Source organism: Rhipicephalus microplus, chromosome 4 (genome assembly GCF_043290135.1).
Source record: "Rhipicephalus microplus isolate Deutch F79 chromosome 4, USDA_Rmic, whole genome shotgun sequence".
Classification (NCBI taxonomy): Eukaryota; Metazoa; Arthropoda; class Arachnida; order Ixodida; family Ixodidae; genus Rhipicephalus; species Rhipicephalus microplus.
The window spans coordinates 36,779,851-36,800,072 of NC_134703.1; the positions used below are offsets into that span (position 1 = coordinate 36,779,851).

The 20,222-nt window shown below is 46.7% G+C and overlaps 1 protein-coding gene across 1 annotated transcript in view; it reads left to right on the top strand.

Annotated features, from left to right (window-relative positions):
* The first annotated feature begins 206 nt into the window (after positions 1-206).
* The window catches only part of LOC119171880 (protein CDV3 homolog A), a 35,203-nt gene continuing 15,187 nt past the window's right edge, over positions 207-20,222 (top strand). Inside the window, exons 1-3 of the mRNA XM_037422747.2 lie at positions 207-558; positions 867-946; positions 5,548-5,741. Coding sequence (XP_037278644.2) covers positions 358-558; positions 867-946; positions 5,548-5,741 — 475 coding nt within the window. The 5' untranslated portion in view covers positions 207-357. The remainder of the gene's footprint in view (positions 559-866; positions 947-5,547; positions 5,742-20,222) is intronic.

Here is a 20,222-nt window from a genome sequence, read left to right on the forward strand (position 1 = left end):
TCGCGCCAGCTGGTGCATGGTGTGATACGGGCAAGAAACATCTTCACTATTATCACATTTGAAATCTTTTGTACTGATTTTTGCTTACGGTACCGAATAAATGACGTATTATGATTTTACACCAGAGGTGTTTTGTTCTAGACGTTTCCTTGAGCGTTGAAACATAACCGGATTGAGCTGGTTCAGGTTTTCTGCGTACCCGTGCCGCCGGACAAGATCTAATATGGTGGCCCTGTGAATGCATGGTACACGTTGCGAGCTCCCCTCTGTCCGAATCGCGGCTATTTATTTCCCCTAAAACTGAGTACCACTCTCATTTAGTCTCGCACGTATTCATTTAACCTCAGCGGAACTACGATGGCAGACTCAAGTTTAGACCAGTTCTTCGCGAAGAAAGACAAAAACAAGAAAAAGACCAAAGGGAAAGTGACTTCCGAACAAATCGCCAAGAAGATGGCAGATAGCGGCGAGAGCGCCGAGAAGACCGTCAAGAAGGACAAGGAAAAACAGGAGAACACGTCGGGAAAGCTGTCTGTCACAATCCCTTCGCTTGCTCAGGTAAGGCGGTTGCGGCGCGTGTCCATACGGCGCCGCTGCCGGTTCTGCCGTGACCTCGCTTCAACTCCCGGCTTCCTGGCCTTCCCTTACGTGACGGAGCAAATATGCTTTCCCACGAAGATGCGTTGTCCACATCTTCGTGGCTTGTATTCAGTAGCGAGCCGGTCGTCTCTGCACGCGTAGTGATACTACGTCATTGCGATAACTTGGATGCGGATGTATTTACATCCCTTAATTGCACTGACGGCTGATTAATCATCCCTGCGACCGCTAATCCTGGCGCCCTTTCTGTTCGTTTTGACTTCCAGGGCGAAGACGAGTGGAACGACTTCGAGGAGGAGAAAGAAGTGGATTACAGCGGTCTGCGTATTCAGGCACTCACAATTGCGTAAGTGCGCACGCCGAACAACTTTAGAATTAGCTGGCTTTCGTTCATTGGCCTAACTGACAACGCGCCGCGTATCTCTGTGCGTGTGTTAAGTTAGAATAATGACTTACCGCTTGAGGCAAGTTATGACGACGTACTGTGAGGTAACTGGCAGCGCCTGAACACAGTACGCTCTGCCCCCCGATTCCTTACGTGTCGTTTTGTGAGCTTCACAATTTCTGGAACACGCTGTACTCAAGTTTTTTGTAGCCTGATACCTTTAAGAGTGAAGGTGCTTGCATCTGCAGCTTCCAAAGCTTTTCGTAGCAGCAGGACAGTTCTTGGAACCATTGTGTAATGCTGTAGACTTGCAGAAATCTGCCGTGTAGCTCTCTTCATTAATGGGCCACTCCTTGTAAGGGGGGGGGGGGGGGGAGGGCAGTACTGTACAATTTTTACACACCTGTGGGAGTTCACCATAGTTGTGTAAAAATAGAATCATTTATATTTAGCTTTTCATTTTGATCAAGAGTTCATTTGTTGTTTCTAGTGGATATTCTTTCATTCTTTAAACATTTAATGATCGTCAATCTCTGTTGTATCTGCTACAGATCACGAATAATGCAAAGGGGGGAAAATGTGATTGACAAGGGTGTTGCCTTTTATTTACATTTGTTTCTGATATTTGAGATTTCCCACGCATTGTGCAACTTTCTATCCCCTACCTTAAGCTTAAAGATGCTGTTTGAGAAAGTCCACTGGTGCCATTATGTATTTCATCTTAGCAATATTGTTTGATTAATCTGTGCATTTTTTTCCCAATTTACACTTGCAGCAAAAAATTGTAAGTTACTAACTTTAAGTAAGTGCACTACTTCAACTGAATTGTGAATGGCTGCAAAAAACAGCGCTGTGTCCTCGTGTGTCAGTTCTTACATCCTGTTCTTTGCCAGTTGTCACACCGGATTGTTTCATGCCTCATTGCTTTTGACAATCTGGTTGATATGAAAGTAATGCTAACACGAAGCACGTCTTTTCCAACACTTATTACTTTTTGGACTTTCCGTGCTGGGCCAGTGCTCAGAGTGATGGTCCCCCCATGTCGTCATTGGTACCAGCTGGCCAAGAGCAGCGGATGATAGGACTTGCGTACAACCAAGCATCATGGTTTATGTTTAAAGACCAGTGCCGATTTATAGATAGCTTTCATGCAACGTCATGGTCGCAGCTCCATAACGTACTGGTGCACCAGCATGCTGGCCTTGATGACAATGAGGCAGCATAATTCCATTGTACTTGAATATGATAACAATGTGGGCTGAATTTTATTGGCCTTTATCTGTTGGTAATGAAAGAATTTACAAGTGATATAGTGATAACATGAGTGTGTGATGCCACAAACCTTGAGTGTGCCATGCAGTTCACCAACATGGTGGTTTCAGTGACGTCAAAGCAAGCCGTCTATTTGGTTACTTAATCAGAGATAGATTTGATCAGCACATGCACATCATGGCATTTGTGTGCCTATAAGCATTAAACGCGAGCTTGAAACGTAGTGTGCAAAGTGCTGACTACCTCTTCTGATTCTGTCGCAAAGTCGTTGAGGCATCTTTCTGCTGGACGTAAAGTTGTCAGCTTGATTCCTTGCCATGGCAGCCTCTTTCCTGTTAGGATGAGATGCAGTAAGGCTTTGGGTTGAACTTAGGATTAGTGCTACAACAAATGTTTCATTATTTATACATGTTTGTCTAATTCATATACTTATGGGCTTGTATGGCTGGATGAAGGAACTTCTCCGCAGGAGAAGGGGACAATTTTAAAGCCTTTAATTGACGATGAGATATACCGCGAGATCCCGAGCAAGTGCCCTGTTCCCATTTTTGGGAGAACCGTGCGGCCTCTTCTTTTCTCCAACCAATGGCTTTTTCATTCTCTGTTTTTATTCACCCGACGGGTACAAATGAAAACAGTGCATCAATGCAGATTCAGTAAAGCATTTGACCAGAAGCACGAGTGTCCATTCCTTATCTTTAGTGGCTCTTTCACCGTCATCTTGAGTTTTGATTCATGACTGAGCAAAGGCCCCGTGTACAAATGTTAAAATATCATCCACGGTAGGGGGAAGAGCGGGGCACTTGTTCGGGATTTTACGGTATGTTTGGTATACTTGAGCTGTGGTGACTAGAAGTGTTTTGCAAAAGATGCTGCAATGATCAGTATGTCACATGCTTGTAGAAGGGCCTCCAATATGATGAAGTGGTCTTCAGATGGTACATGACCTTGCCCTTTTGTTTTGAGTGGAACTACCCTGTTGCCATTACGATACTCACTTTAGTGCAGGATGATGCCGACCAGCTAGTATTTCTTGTAGATCTTGCTCTTAGTCTGCTTTTAGTACATACTAGCCTAGTCCCGGAGACTCCCAGATTTTGACATTTTCTTCCGTTTGTACAATTGTCATGATAATCTCCCAGAAATTGAAATTTCTACGTGTGATCTGGCCGCATTGACAAATATGCTGGTAGTCCACGCTAGGCTTTTTGCGAACCCACCACATTTTGTTATAAACGAATTTCATGAAATCGCTCAACCAAATTCCACTGTGTCCATTGGGCTGAGGTTTGTATGTTCTAAATACATTTCCTAATAGTGGCGTGTGATATGAACTTTAGTACCTCCTCACCGCGGTGGTCTAGTGGCTAAGGTACTCGGCTGCTGACCCGCAGGTCGCGGGATCGAATCAGGGCGGCGGCGGCTGCATTTCTGATGGAGGCGGAAATGTTGTAGGCCCGTGTGCTCAGATTTGGGTGCACGTTAAAGAACCCCAGGTGGTCTAAATTTCCGGAGCCCTCCACTACGCCGTCCCTCATAATCATATGGTGGTTTTGGGACGTTAAACCCTACAAATCAATCAATCGACGGACTTCAGTACTGAAACCGTAGAACAAAGGTCGATCGAGAGCAGCGTGCTACCAGCACCTGTATTGTCTTCTACAGTGTGCGTGGTTGTGGCCACAACCGCTGTGGACGCAATAGTGGACATTCTTGACACGATCATGTATGGCGACGTGTTAGGGACAGAACTCCGAAAGCGTGCGCGAGTCTAACGCTTGACCCCATCAAAGCAACGCGGCTTTTTGCAAAATCTAGACAAATTCGCGACATATGCAATTATAGATAGCATAAAATGACTTAGTTTTGAAGGCACGTACGTAGCCTACGCACGCAGATTGAAAACAGAACTACAGTTTGCCGCAACCGCCGTGCACAAAACCATGATCGCGGTGATGCGATAACGATTTACGCGCTCCAAGGGCACGTGGCTAATTCAGTGGTAGGTTAAAGGCATTGAAGATGTAAAAAAGGGCTACAAGCATTTTGGCGTTCCTGTGCAAAGAATCTAGTAGCGAGCAAAGCTTTGACCTGTGCTTTCACGGCATGCAGCTGCACCATCCCGTCCGTTCACGTGTGTCCCAGGAAGATAAACGAGAGTTGTTTTGACGGAAATATATTTTTCTGGTTGTTTTGATGCTGCGAAATTTCGGAAGTATTTGCACTCCTCCTTTGATACTCTCACCCTAGTGGGAAACCTACCTCGTGTGTTTGGCCACTCCAAGCCATTATAAGACCGCAACGCCTGTGTTGGCGCTTGCAATTGGGACTCCGCCCCTCTTGTTCTTGTGCGATGTTTTTTGTTTTGTTTTCTTTTGGTGCCAAGAAAATAGGGGAAAATGATAATTAAACGAGTTTAAACCCCCCCCCCCCCCCCCGTTAAATCTTTCAACTTGGCAGGTATGTTAGTACTGAATATGCAGAGTTCTGCCCTTGTTTGATCTTCTGTTTTTCCGTTCTCTGTGTGCACGCAAAAGTGTTACCCAAGACTGTCCTTTCCATTGATGGAGGCCTGGGATGTCTCATGGCTGAAGGTGGTTGTCAGGCACAGAAAAATGAGGGACATTTCTCACTCTTGGATCTAGGCTTGCTCCCAGCATTTGATGCCGGTGATGGTACACTCGTCAGCGCCAGTGATGATTCTGTAATGGTTTGCATTGTTAGGCCTCAATTTGTAGCCTGTAGTGTAATCATGACAGTTGTAGAGTCCACTATGGTATCTCCTGGTGCCCTGCTACTTTAGTTTGTTTATTCTTTATTCGTAACAGTATATCACAATGAATACAGACAAGAATCCCAAAGTTGAGAACTGCACTGGGACATTTAATTCTTGTACAAAGAGAAAAGCAGAATACAGCAGGAAATAATGTCAAATAAGCAATAAATCAGGGAACCTTTTGAGTATAGACATAAAAGCAATGAAACAATTTAATTATACAAATATAGCTGCAAATTAGAAACAAAATCTTTATATATATATATATATATATATATATATATATATATATATATATATATATATATATATATATATATATATATATATATATATATATATATGTGTGTGTGTGTGTGTGTGTGTCTGTGTGTGTGTGTTTGTCTGTATGTATGCTTCTGAAGTTTAAGTGGGCGACAGGACGATGCCATTCTTTTTTCTAATTAGTATGATTTGTGACTTCAAATTCCACCAGTATCCGTGATGGGTTTAACAGTTTTTCCTTAATATGCAGCGAAAAAGAAAAGGAGGAAGAGGCAGCAAGGGAGCAGCTGGACGAGGATGGCGAGGACTGCCAGCAGGCTGGTGACCAGCAGTCTGGACCTTGGAAAGTGCAGCAGCAGCAACAGCAGCAGCAGGCTGCTGCGGCGGAGCAGCCATCTACACCACCTCCCGAACCCGAGCCGCAAGCACCACCACCCAAGACAGGTTGGCCCATCTGTAAAATAGATTCTCAACAATACAAGTTCTGTGGGGTCAGGGTGTTTATTAGTATATATAACACACAGATGCATGTGAAACTGTCCAGTTTTAACACGAAAGTGTTTCCTGCTAGTGTCAACCACGACTCCGCTGACCTATTTTCATCACAGATGTGGTGTTGCAAAATATATACTAATAGATTGCAAACAAAAAAAAACAGGAAAGGTTCTGTCGCTGGGAGTCTGATAAGAACGAGGACTCGTGGTTGGAGGTCAGAAACGCGATGTTTACTCGGCGAATGTAAAAGACTGAGAACGACGCCATGCCTGCCTTCTCCTTCCACCTTTAATCCCACACTGATCCTAATGATGAAAGTAGGCGAGCGGTGCGAGACCATCTTCGTTTTCCATTTTAACATCTTCCTGCCCGCGACAAAGAAGGGAAAAAGATGATATGGCACACAAGCGAAAAGAATAGGATGGCACGATACAAGCCAACACTGCCGCGTCATCGCACTGGCTAGGCGATAGTCTGAATTCTGAATTCAAGCCCCTTGTATAACATGTTGCCCTATCTTCTCGTTTGCTGGCTGCAGAAAAGGTCGATAATTGACGCATGCAACATCTGGTACTAACCACCACTTAGTGTTCACAAGTTAGTCTTGCACACAGCCAAATGCAGTTTTGGGGAGTCCCAATTCGGTTCTAGGTTGTGCAATCAAGTGCGCATTATCTGGTTATTAGCGAGGACTTTTTTCTTCCATAGATGTTTGGAGTGCTTCCGAATTTCAGTTGTTCTTCCAACATCACCTCGCTGCTTGCATGCGGTTTGGCAAGTCTGTGGCTCGCCCATACTTGGTATGATGTCACAGCTCTCAACGTCTTTGTGTGCTCCTCCGTTCTTTGTTATCAGGCCTTTGGCATTCATGCATATTGACTGTCGTTTCCTTCTTTCTCATAATTTCTTTCGATTCACCAGAATGAGTCTCTCTCTCTCCAAGCTGTCGGGTACTGTTGTGAGGTTCTGACGTCGTTTAGTCCTGGATCATAATGGCTGTGTATCTTCGAGTGCATATCACGGAAGCACACTCTGTTGTTTAAGGGGAGATGCTACTCGAAAAACGATTTTCTTCAATAAGAGTCTGAATTTAACACAAATTGGCATGCTAATACAGTTTTTTTTCCTCTTTTCAATTATGTCATTTATTTTCATGTAGATTGTTTGGTTTTCTTTCTGCAGGTCAGATACTGCAAAATTATGGCCATTGTTATGCAACAATTCTGACCTATAAAAATTTGAGATAAAGCATGCAGATATAGCTGACTATGATCCTTTGGAACTGTAGAGTGAAAAAAGCTATATAAATTTTGTGTGTAAAAAGGTGAAATACAATAATAAAATAGAAAAATTTACTATGGCTCTGGTTGCCAAGGGCTTTCAATGTTATGTAATTTTTGAAAAACATAATCAAGCAGCACTGACAATCTGAATAGATACTTGCACTCTATGGGCCTTCATCATGCTATGTGCAAAATTTCATAGAGGTATGACAATTCTAAGTATACGAACTAGCGTGTATAAGAAGCACAGATCACACAAAACTGCAAAAAGAGAAAAACGCATTTGAAAGTTTGAAACCTTTTTTTTTTATCACAGAGTTGTTAGAAATGCATAATCTTTGGCCATAATGTTCAACAGAACTTTGAAAAGCACTGCAAGTTACTAGAACTGTCCTGCAGCATAGGTTGTGCCCTCATGGTCCTTGCGAGCACTCTCTTCTAGCCGTGCCCTTTTCACTCCACGACGTCGGTGGGCCCTTGCTTCTGCTGTCAGACGCTCGGACATTCTCTTGATGCGCCTCGCATCGCGGGAATCACTGAAAGTAACTAGATCTCTAGATGGCAGTATGTTGAGCTCTTCCAGGATGTGCTCGAAAGTAGCACGACCCTTGTTGAACCACAGGATTGCCATAGCTGCGGCAGTCTCGACAACCGTTCGGGAGACAAACTTAGTCTTGGGGCAAGGTAGCCAAATTTTGCTGTTCAGGGATTCCGATGCGTTCTGGGTTTTCCCTTTGATGCATCGAGCAAGGAGCTTCTCATCCGTTAGCCGCTTATAAATGGGCTAAACAGCCAATCCCTGTGCTTTTGTCAGGAGAGGTGTGTGGTGTGGTGCAGGTTCACCAAGTGCTTCAGCGCGTTGATGTTTGCACCACGACTCTGTTCCTGCAGGGCAAGACTTGTGGCTGCCAGCATTGTCAGTAGAGCATGAGTGGAAGTAGAAAGCCCATACTGCAGTGTACATATCCCGTACACTCCCCCTGTTGCTTGTTATGGCAATCTGATAGTATGTTTGGAGCTTCTGAATGGCTGGCTCTTTCATTTTCTGCCCTCGTGGTAATTGCACATGCAGCTTCCGTAGCGCGGTGCCAAGTCTCTTGGCCACATGATTAGTGCAGTCTTCTTTTTCTATACTGACAGCACCATAGACTTTTGACTCTGCAATTGCACTATATGCTTTGCTGTCACCGTTACTCAAGAATGTCATGAAATGCAGTGGGGTGTCATAAGTCAATGTTCTCTGCCAAATGCGCATTGCAGCCTCCGTTTCCATGGCATGGGAGGAACAGTCTGCATTTTTTTCACATACTGGGCCATGGAATGCCTGCCACACTTCCTCGTCTGGGCCCATATCCTTGTGCCTACTGCATGTCAGGCAGTAATTTGATATGACCTCGAAGTCTAAGCAGAGGCCAGTATCTAAGGAGATAACTGCGCCAATCCCGCTGTGGCTTTTGTGGCCCCTCTTCTGCCAAGTGCCGTCGAACATAACAGCCACATCAGTTTCGCCTGCTACTTCTTTCGTCAACTCTTTGGATCGGCGCAAGTTTTCACTCACAGCTGCCATGGCAGCGGTGTGCACCTTCTTTGCTATCGAAAAAAAATCCTCGGTGGTGCATTGGCTTTGGGAGTCCAATAATGGAGCAAAATCTCGACAATTGCTCATGCCCAATGCCGACAGCGCGTGCAGCCACCACCGCCTTCACATTTACAGCGAAACTATCTCGGGATCTCCCACTGTCGTACCGTTGGCTCACTCGGCTGCTGCCGTCCGCCGTAACGCGCAGTGACGTATAGAAGCATGAAAGAATAGTCGCTGAGCATTCGCTGTTTTCGCAATGAAGTTCGAGGAGCGACGAAAGTCCCTTGCGCTTTTCTGCCGGCTCCCGAACGGAAGTTTTTGAATACCGCAAGCAGGGCATGCCGCACCTACCACAAGTGCCGTCAGCAAGAGGGTGTCGCACAAAACTGTCGTTGCACAAACCTCATCGCACCGTCTTTCGTCTTTTTCGAAGAAGCCGAGCTTCTTTTCCGAAGCACTGACGAAAGAAAGCGCAGCGTGAATCCCTTCATCGCAGCCACTGTCGCTCGCGCACTCGTCGATGCCGCCGTCAGCCTAGCACACGTAGGCGCGCTCTCGTTCGTCGCCGTCGTTCGGGGCGCTTTACGCCGCCTTCTCTTGAACTTGTGCTTCGTTTGAAACTTCTGCGGTTTCATGTTGCACTTTTTCGGGCTTGTCATCGCGGAAATATGCGTAGACGCACAGAAAAGCAGACGGACCAAATGCCGAGGCGGCTTAGGGTGCCGCGCGTTTGAAACCGCTCGAACCACGTGATAAAAAGGCCTCGTTTTTTATTTCTTTCTGCCCACGTACGAAACTGGCGGTCGTCGGAGCTGTAAGAAGAAGGCCGGACGCAACTTTCCCAACCGATCGCGATGGCAGGCGGCACTGCGACGACGCGCAGTCAAAAATGGCCAATATCGGCGCAAATTCACGAAATTTTGAGCCACCGCGATGCTTTCATACACATTTTTTTGCATTTTGCGGTTCGAATTTAGTTTTGAAATTTTCACAGATGAAAGAAGAAGGTTTGAAGATTACAATGCAATAAAAATCAGAAATACGAGAAATTTTACTAAAAACGCGATTTTTCGACTCGCATCTCCCCTTAAGCTTGTCCTGAAAGTTGAGATCTTGATTCTTCTGGCTGGTAGGAATTTCCACGAGTCATCTTTAAAGGGATACTGAACGAAAATAGGAAAAACTGACAAAACTTCGAAATTCCACTCGGAAGATGCCACTGTTCCGATGAATGAAGTCTATTTTCCGTATTTTCGAACAGTTGGTTGAATTTTTGATGGATTGTGAGTGCGGGGCGGCTGCTCGCGAGTGCAAGCAGTGAAGTCAAACTCACCGAGGCATGTTCTTGTCCTCCTCTTCCTTTCCCCCAGCTGTCCTTTGACTCCACTCTTTCCCTTTCGCAAAAGCGCTACCGCTTAACCCCAGCCGGAAGCATTGTTCGCTGCTGTTGCCCTTTGTACCGATTCTGGGAACCGAAGTGGAAACTGAGGAGTCAAGAGATGCGAGCAATGGGCTAGCATTGTTGGCTTGCCAGCTTGGCGTCACCCAACGTCACATGCCCTAGTTCACGGCGCTGCCGTTAGATGCGACAGTTTGTGAAAAAGGCATTCAATTCATTATTTTACCGTAGTTTACGCTTGGATGAAGGTTGTCTCTATCAATTTCAGGACCCAATCTATCGATTTGGATGGAAATATTGGTGGCAAAAATTTTGTTCAGTACCCTTAAAAAGTGTTTGCATGTCTTCTTTCTCTTTAACTCGTAATTGTTCTTTGCTTGGTCGCCTTGTCTTTGGGAACACGCTTGGCACTTTTGTTGCAGTGGAGCCAGATCTCAAGAGCTTCAATAACAGAGTAGCTCGAAATGTCTTCAGGGTTTCCATAAACGGCAGCTGATGTAGCATGACGTTCTATGACATTATTTTCAGTGCCGTAGTTAGAAGTAGATGCAGACAGCTTGTGCTAAACCGCAGCTCGTTTCACTTTATCTTCACCATCACTTCTGAGAGTTACATGGCTTAGGTCTTGTTCAAAGTGGTACCAGAATTCCTCAAAATTGCAGCCCTTTTTTCGTTGTCATCGACGGGCATTCTCTCACTCTGTGACATACTGTAGCTCGGCTTAGACTTCACTGATATTCCTGATGGTTGTGCGAGTGCACCAAATGGTCTCCTTTGTAGTTCCTCTAATTGACGCTGTAGGGCTCATAGCGCTCTTAAGATGTCAAAGTCAAAGGGTTCACAATGTTCCACATCTCTTTCTAGTTCTCCAAGTGTATATTATCAAACATCTGGTGGTCGACTTTCTAGAATTCGTCTCGTCGATTCAAGGTATAAGCAATATTCCTAGGCCTTGCTTATTCGCGGTGGTGTAGCCGAAAATGCTGCATCACTTTCTTTTAAGGATTCATCAGGTGCTGTGTGCAATGCCTTTCAAATATCTTGAAGCTGCCTAATATTCTCCTCAATCGTTTTGTCTTTCTTCTTAGCGCTCATTAGTTCATTGGCTTTACGCGTAAAAATCAACAACGTTGGTGTGATGCAATATAATTTAAGGTTAGGGTCTTCATAACTACTCTCACTAAAAGGCATCAGTATTCCGACTTCGGGATCGTTTCATTGACTATCCTCGCGCAAACAGGGCGAGTCGGGTAATCAACAGTTGGTAGCTTCGAGGGTAGACCTGCAGGAAGGGCGTCATCGTAGCAACACTTCATCATCCTGGCCTCACGAGGCTTGAAGTCGTCGAAGAAGTGAAAATCAAGTTATTGGGAAGACATCTTCAGCTGCTCCGAGGGCTGGGCTGACAGGACACAAATCTCTTATCTCCACGGGCATCCTAGCCTTGCGAACCTCGGGTCGTCCTGAAGGACAAGAGCAGAACAGAGCCAAAGTAATCGTGATGGGCACCCGCCTCGCGTCCGGGCGGCGAACGCGCTTCTTCAATATATTTGCCATCATGGTCTCAGTTCCAGCCTAAGCTGTAGTCCCGGCTTTCAGCACCAAATGTAGAAGACTGACCGCCGTATTCATAAACCTAACTTAGCATTCATTATCCTTATCACTTAAGTCAGCCTTAGCCATAAGTTTGCCCTTAACGCGTTTCAAGAACCTACCTTGTACTTATCACAGAACTTCCCTCGTACTTAATTAAAGGTTAAGGTAGCCTATGACCTACCTGAGGGCTTCCTTAAACAACAAGGCGGGGCACGACAACTTTGCGTATTTCGTTTATTATGTGGACCACAAAGAAGAAATATTGAACGGCACAGCATACACGTCACCGCTGCGGCGAGTCCTCAGTGATTGACGAAACCTGGTTGAGACCTTTGACAAGCAGGAATTTTCGTGCCACTCCCGCTTCACAAAAAGTGTCGTGAAGAATGTGCTCACTATGCTTTTTCTGTAGGATAGTATCCATCCTGGTCATAGGTTTGTTTTGCCCCGTTTTATGCAGCTGCTGATCGCATCGCACTTTTATGGAGTTGGCACATTTCAACTTGGGAGCGATGGCCCTGTCAGTGTCTCGTAGCTGATGGTTTCAAAAACACTTTTCTCATACCGGTAAAACTTCTCAAAGTGGCGCTCTAGTTGTTTGGTCAGCTATTCACGGGTGCCCATTGGGTCGGCTGTTGAATTTTATCGCGAGCTGCTTCCACGTTTTTTGTTTTCTCTGAAGGCACACGGCATCCGTCTTAGTACTTGCTCACGAAATTCCTTCGCACGTAGCCACTTCGCCGGTATGTCAAGTGCTCGCATTTGGGCGCACTCTACAGGTCGCCAGCTTTTGCGTTTCGATGAGTGCCGCCTCTATGGTGTGTGGTCTCTCCTGCACATGTGCTCATCAGACTCATGATTCAGGAAAGAACGAAGGCCACTTCAATCTCTGTCACAACCGCATTTACGAAAGGAGCACACTGCTCATACACCACGAAGTAAAAATTTTCACAGTTGTTCACGATTGTCCGCTTTATACCTGTATGTTCATTTTGTGCATCTTTCTTTCTGTTTGAACAGCCTGCTTCCAGTGTTGAGCTGCGTTAACTGTGCTTGTCTGCGCTTGTACTGTGGATGCCCATTTCATGCGCACTTTCTGCTCGAGATGTGCACTGCAAGTTTTAAGCTGCTTGCCGTTTTTTGCGTGACTTGCAATTTGTTGCTGTGGCATTCATTTTTTCGCCCTTGTGGCAAAACAATGCACGATGAACACTCGGCTACCTCTGTGAAGTCACATTTTACTCTTGTGTTGTAGCTATTCCTAGAAAGAGAGATCGGCCACGTTCCTTTAGCGCCACATGCTTCACCCGCTGCACAGCCTACTACAGTGAAACCTCGTTAAACCGTAGTTGGCCGGAGCTCAAAAAAAGTACGTACTAAACGGTAATACTGCTTAACCGAAATAGTGTCAGGTCGCTCACCTGTCCAAAAAAGAAGCCTTCAGGGAGTGCGATGAAAAAACAAAAAAACGTGCAGTAATTTATTAACTTTGTGTGACGGTCTGTAATCTTCATTTGACGACGCAACGGCCTAGCAGCAATGACAGCGGCCTCAAACTCAGTTATGCTGTGAGCCAGCTTTTCCGCCAGCCCCCTCTTCTCGGCGAATACCCGCATGACGCTGACGCAATGCGCAGCTTCGGCCACTGTCGAACCTGGATCACCCGTGTTGTCGCTTTCCATGTCGTCCTCATCACTATCATTTGGCGACACTTCGACAACCGAGGCAACAATGGCTTCGTCGGACATGTTCAGAGATGTCTGCACATCGCTGTCTGCGTCTCTAAAGTCGGGGAAAGAAATGCCTTCCGTGACGTCCTGCCGCTCCAGCACTTCAGCTAGCAGAGTTTTGCAAGCTTCGTCTACGGTGTCCGAAGTCTGGTCGATGGTGTCACTGGCGTCACCTGCGTCGCCCGCACACACACTGAAGCCAGCACGCTTGAAGCAATTTCGAACTGTCGTTGCTTCAACCTGCCGCCACGAGTATTCGAGCAAGTGAATCGCGCCAATCAGGTTGATGGAGAATAATTTGCCACATTCAATGGCGAGAAGAAATCTGCGCAGCAGGTTCTTCTTGTGGAGCTGTTTTACAGCTCGAATGATGCCTTGGTCCAAGGGCTGGGCAATCGCTGTTGGGTTTGGGGGCAGAAACGCCAACTTCACAGATGTCAGGTTGTCCAGGGCGACGTGTTGTCTAAAATAATAACTCTTCTGTTCTTAGCCGCAAAACGACGATCGATGAGGCGCACATACTCCTCAAAGAGTTTTGCCGTCATCCATGCTTTGGTGTTGCTGCGATAGACGACCCCTGATGGCAACCGGGCGCCTTTGAAACATCTAGGCTTCGCTGACTTCCCAATCACGAGGAGCGGAGTTTTGTCGGTTCCAGTCATGTTTACGCCAAACGCCACTGATATTCTGTCTTTTGCATGCTTGCCGTCGGTGCACGTCTCACCTTTGAACGTGAGCGTTTTGTCTGGTAGCAGCTTAAAGAATAGCGCTGATTCATCTATATTAAAGATGTCATCAGGTGTGCAGTCTTTCAAGATGTTCTTCAGCTGACCATTTTGCCACTGCTCCACGCCATCCACGTCAGCAGCAGCACCTTCTCCCGAAACAGTCCTCGTGGTAATGCCGTGCCTCGCCTTAAATCTGGCCAGCCAGCCATTGCTGCACACGAAGTTGTCATGGTTGAGCTGCGAGGCAAAAACCAGGGCCTTCTCCACGAGCAGGGGTCCGCTGATAGGCAGATTTTTTGACCGTGCAGCTTTTAGCCACTTCACCAGCGCCTCCTCTACATTCGGAAACGCCGAACCGCGTAGCCGCGTAGCCGGCACCTTTTCGCAGTTGCAGCAGCACTGCCGAGCAACTTCTCTCTGGAATTCCGAATTGCACACACCGTGGTTAACGGCAGGTCCTTTTCGCGTGCCAGGGCCGATTTTTTCGTGCTACCTTCAATACCACGAATTATGTCTAATTTCTCCTCTATTTTCAGCACTCGATGCTTTTGTCCCAGCTTCGGCCTGACGCAAGTACGAAGCAGCACAAGCACACATACACAACACGTGAAAAACGACGCGAGAGCTGTACGGCTCGGATCAACCAGAGAACACCTATGCACAGCGCCAAAGGAACAAAGAAATCGAAGCAAGCGCACACCGTGTTAGCGTGTTTGGGCAAAGTGCCATCGCGTGGACAACACCAGAAGCCTTGCCGGCCGAGTGCTTCTTGTTGCATAAAAATCCAAGAGATGGCGCTCGCCAACACAGCCCCCATCATCATCAACACAAACAAGCGAGGCGTGTTTTGATATCTGGGGCTTGCTGTTCTGTCGGGACGACCAGTGGGGGACGACATGCCGCGGCGAGTGCGCAAGGAAAATTGGAAAAACTACTTATTACCCGATACATACGCGATAAGCTGGTACGGATTATGCGGATGCAAAATGCATTATGTTCAATGGCTGCCGAGTCGGGGATTTGACTTCACTACTTTTAAAACGAAACTACTATTTACGCGGGTACAGTTTAACGTAGTTTCACTGTAGCAGCTTCAGGAACTAAGGCAAGTGACATTCAGTTCAGCGGAACGACCAAGTGGTAAATGCATTTCAGCATACTAAGGAGTCTCTTGCAAAAGCCGCCCTGCTCGCATATACGCAACTTGGGTTACCGCAATGTGTAGTGGTGGATACCTAAGGCACAGCTATTTGAGTTGTACTACAGCAGAAGTCACGCGGTAGGTGGTAACCAATTTCCTTCTTCTGCAGAAAATTGAGCCCGGCTGAATGCCGATACAGCACTTTTGGTATGGAGCTCCTGGTAATACACGTGGCTATATGACATTTCTGCCATTACAGTTAAACCTCGTTATAGCGAGACAGGCTATAACGAAATAATGGATATAACGAGCAAATTCTAATTCCCCTTGAAAGTCCCCACACAAACCAATGTATTCAAAACCTCGTTTTAACGAGGCAAAATTTGCCTGTTATGGGATATAACGAACAAATTTTGTTAGGAAGTAAAATTTTGAGCCGATGTCAGGACAGTGCACAACGCGAATTTGAGACAGCGCAACGCGAGAACTGTATTTAGCAGTTCAAAACTCCCGCCACGTGCCCTCCAGCAACCCGCGCAAAGCAGACGGCACGCGCTGTTTCCGGAGGAGAGGTCGCTGCACGTGCACCGCTTGGCTACCACCGACAGCAGAGCGCTCCGCGAACGTTTCGCCCTTTTCTTTTCTTTTGCGTCTTCTTTATATTCACCTCCTCTCCTTTCTCATGGCGCTGATGCGCACTTCCTAATCTTACATACCCCCTTCCCCTTGAGTAACCGGCTCCTAGAGGGCAGCGCAAAAGAGCACTCCTTCTGCCTCTTCCTCTTCACAGTTACCTTCTCTGCAAGTGTTGTCGCTCAGCGTCGTGAGCCGCGTTGCTTTTGCGTGCATGTTTCTTCTCTTTTTTCACCGCTTCGGCCTTATCTTTTATCGTGCTGCGCTCGTGATTCCAGCAACATGAATGCGCCAGGCGGGAAGCGAAAGCGCATAACGCTAGATCAGAAGGTGGCTATGATAAGAGCCGTCGAATCGGGGACCAAGAAAGGCAACGTGGCAAGAGACTTTGGCGTATCGACGAGCACACTGTCAACCATCTTCAGCAAGCAGGAGTCCATCATCGACGCTGATGCATGTGGCGTGAAAGGAAGTGCTAATAGGATGAGGGCACCTGCCTTTGAAGCGGTCGAAAGGGCCGTTTTTAAATGGTTCTTGAACACGCGGGCCGTGAATCTGCCGGTGAGCGGCACCTTGCTGCGAAGAAAAGCGAGAGACTTTGCCTGTATCATGGGCTATGACAACTTCGTAGCAAGTTCGGGTTGGCTCCAACGCTTCAAGGAACGTCACGACATTGTCGGGCGAAGGGTCTGCGGGGAATTGCAATCTGTCAACGAAGCAGAGGCTACCAAGTGGGCGAAAGAAAACGTACGGCTGCTAGAAAAATACAGCGCGAAGGATATTTTTAACGCGGACGAAACCGCTCTCTCTTTCACTATGTTGCCGCACTAGACGTTAGCCCTCAAAGGCGAGCTGTGCCATGGCGGCAAACAAAGTAAGCTTCGGATCACTGCGCTACTTTGTGCAAACATGGCCGGCTCTGAGAAGCTGCCAATTTTCGTAATTGGCAAAAGTGCATCCCCTCGCTGCTTTAAGGGGAAGAGGCAGCTCCCAGTCAAGTAAGTAGCCAATCGCAAAGCCTGGATGACCAGGGAGGTTTTTTCAAAATGGCTTTCCGAATGGAACGAGAAGCTGGCAAAGGCGAATTGCAAGGTGTGCCTTATTTTAGATAACTGCACCGCCCACCATACCGCTGCCGTGCTTCAACACATCGAGCTGCTGTTCCTTCCTGCCAACTGCACAGCAAAAATACAGCCGCTTGACCAAGGCGTGATTATGTCGCTGAAGGCAGGTTACCGCAAGCGTGTGATAGACAAACTCCTGCTCAACATGAGGATGAAGCGAGACATTGATGTTGACTTGTACGCTGCGCTCGAAATGCTTCAGGCGGCGTGGATGAGTGTGACGGCGACCACGATCGCAAACTGCTTTCGACACACCTCATTTGCCGCCGCACCAGATGCCAGCGATGAGCCATCAGACGAAGTCGCTGCATTATGGACGGCACTTCGTGACGCCGGTGTCGTGCCTGACAGCGAGTCGTTTTGTGACTATGTGAGTGCGGACTCGGAAGTGGTGGCAACGGAGCAGCTCCTGGATGACGATATTTGTGCGCGCTGTCAGTGATCGTAACAAAACCAGTGACGATGACTCTGTCGACGAACAGGAGACAAACGTGCCGACGGCATCGGAGGCATCAGATGCGGTGGACGTACTGCACCGCTACTTCGGCGCTCACGAGGGCGGCGAAGATAACTTGAATATTGCGGCCGCAGCTGAGCGAGCCATTGTTCGCATCAGGAAGATGCATCAACGTCCAATTGCGGACTTCTTTGCAGCTAAGTCTGCCTGAAATGCAAGCTGTGTATTTTGAAGTGCATCAAAACAGGTGCATGACTTTTTCCTTTTTATTTGGGAATGTGGTTATTTTGTTGCATACCACCGTGCGGCGGTATGCTATTTCGCCCGCTATTTTTTTGGGGTAAGTACAGTGCATAATATTTGCGGTAAATGCCCTGAAATAACGAAATATTGCTATAACGAAATATAACGAAAACTGCTATAACGAAATATTGGTTATAACGAGCAAATAGCGGCGTCCCTCCAATTTCGTTATAACGAGGTTTAGCTGTATGTACATGCTGGTTTCATTACCATTGTCACGGGGTATTTAAAGAAGCTAAAAATTGTTTTCTATTTCTAACTCAAACTGAGACAGTGACTCAGTGTTGGTGATGTGAGGGGCCAACATGTTCCATTCGCGAATAGCAACTGGAAAAAAAGAATATTTAAACACATCAGTGTTGCATTTGTATTGTACTAATGTGTGAGTGTATTTCTGTCTTGTGGCTCGTGTTTGTGAGTAAGATCTCTTGATGCCGGATCTCCGGTGCCGCAAACTCCGGTTGCAACAAGGGTGAATGAAGGCAACGGTGGCGGCAAAAAAAAAAAAAAAACAGTCGAGATTGTTTATATACATAATTGCTGTCGCAATAAAAAAAAAGCAAAGCTGAACGTCGTCGGGGGGGGGGGGGGGGGACGACGACGACACCATGCAAACGCAGTGAAACTATGCACGCGTGCAAGACATCAAAAATGAAATGCGAGCGCCACAGAGACAGACACGGATATCGCGGAAAACGATTAGGTGAAGCGCCCTCCGTATCCAGCGCGGCCCCACATATGTGACGCTAATGAAAAGCGTGGCACTGCCGACGCGCAAAATTTTTTTTTTTTTTTTGAAAGAGAAGGGGGGCACACCCGCACATGCTACCGCGGCGGCGAGAACGGCGGCAACGCCTCACCCGAACGCGTGCTTGCCTCCGAAGCGGCGGCGGGGCAGCCGTGGAAGATGCATGCTCGTAGCAAAATGCCAAAATGCGAAGCAAAATTTCTATATTGTCCGTGGAGAGAATTCGTTATGTCAAGGTTGTCTCCCGCAGTTGCTTTGTTACATAGAGGTCGCAAGTACATGTGCTTCTATGGAGCGACGGCGGGGAATATAAAAACTTCATTATATCGAGGAATTCGTTATATGGAGGTTCGTTATAAGCAGGTTTAAAGGAGCACCGACATCAAATTTCAATATCGAGATGTGCTTATCATTTCGATCACTTGGTATGCATAGGTCTTCTTGGCCAAATTTGAACGGCATCCGTCGCGTGAAAGTTATTTTAATTTTATGTCAAACAGCGTAGAAAACCTCAAAGTTCAAAGCACGGAAAAAGCGCAATGAGGGTGTCTTTTTATATCGCGCATGTTACACATCAACACGACAAGCTATCAAAAGTCGAACAGCGTATAGTCAGATATCTTTGCTAACAAGTAACACGCAGGTATCGTTGAATTTTAGTTCATCTGTAGACTGCGTCCATGTAAAAGTAGCAATACTGTGTTAATCGCAAGAGGCTGGATAGGTGGGGCCATCTGGAGGCTCAAAAAAGAACCTGGCAAGCAGGAAACGTGTTCTATTTCTCCGCTGATGCTCATTCGCTATAGCTATATTGCATTGACCCCTCTACGTACACCTGAACGCTTTGCGCGCCAAAACACACCAATATAGCTAACTGAGACACATGAGCGAACATGGCTAAAGACTGCATCCTCGGGCACCTCTGCAGTGCTACTTGGAACGACATTCATTTCGGAATTCCTGTTCTGCAAAAGGTCGATCGAAGCAAAAATAATTTGCGATGTCGCGAATCGCGGGGATTCCGAGCTCTAGGCTATAATATTGAACACGAGTCGACACTTTGTACGATGGCGACAGGAATGCAGGTGACAAGGCATGACTGAATGCATCCGCCTAGCAGACGAAATGTTTGCGGAGCAGCTGAGCAACACGGCACTCTTTTCTGTGGTGAAGTGGTCAGCTGTGGCCTGATCTGGAGGTGACCGCGAGGTAGCGCCACTGCTGGTGCTCCCAGCACTAGAAATGGCGGGATTACCGGCCGTTTCGAATAGTGCTAGATACCAGTGATATAAATCAATAAAAGTGATAGTTATTCATCTCTCAGTTGCGTTTTAGGTCGCGAATCGCTGCTGCGGGGTCTATAGCTGCTCGCTGATGCAAAAATCTTGGCATGAGTAAATTTGATGTCAGTGCTCCTTTAACTGTAAACCAATACAAAACGTCTCCAATCACAAGGTACTCTTGACAGCGGGTACACAACACAGCAAGATATACTCAAAACAATGGGCATAAACAACATGGGCTACAATGCAATCTCATGCACTGAACAAAACACTTAAAAGGCATGAAACTTATTCAGTCCAAAGTTCTTGGAACAATGTGGAATGATTTTCTTCAAGGAACCACTCACTCAAAGTCCGGCGCTGATTGTCGTTTCGTTGCTCCCGATGTTTCTCTTCTGGGTACCTCGCATCGTCAAATGTCCG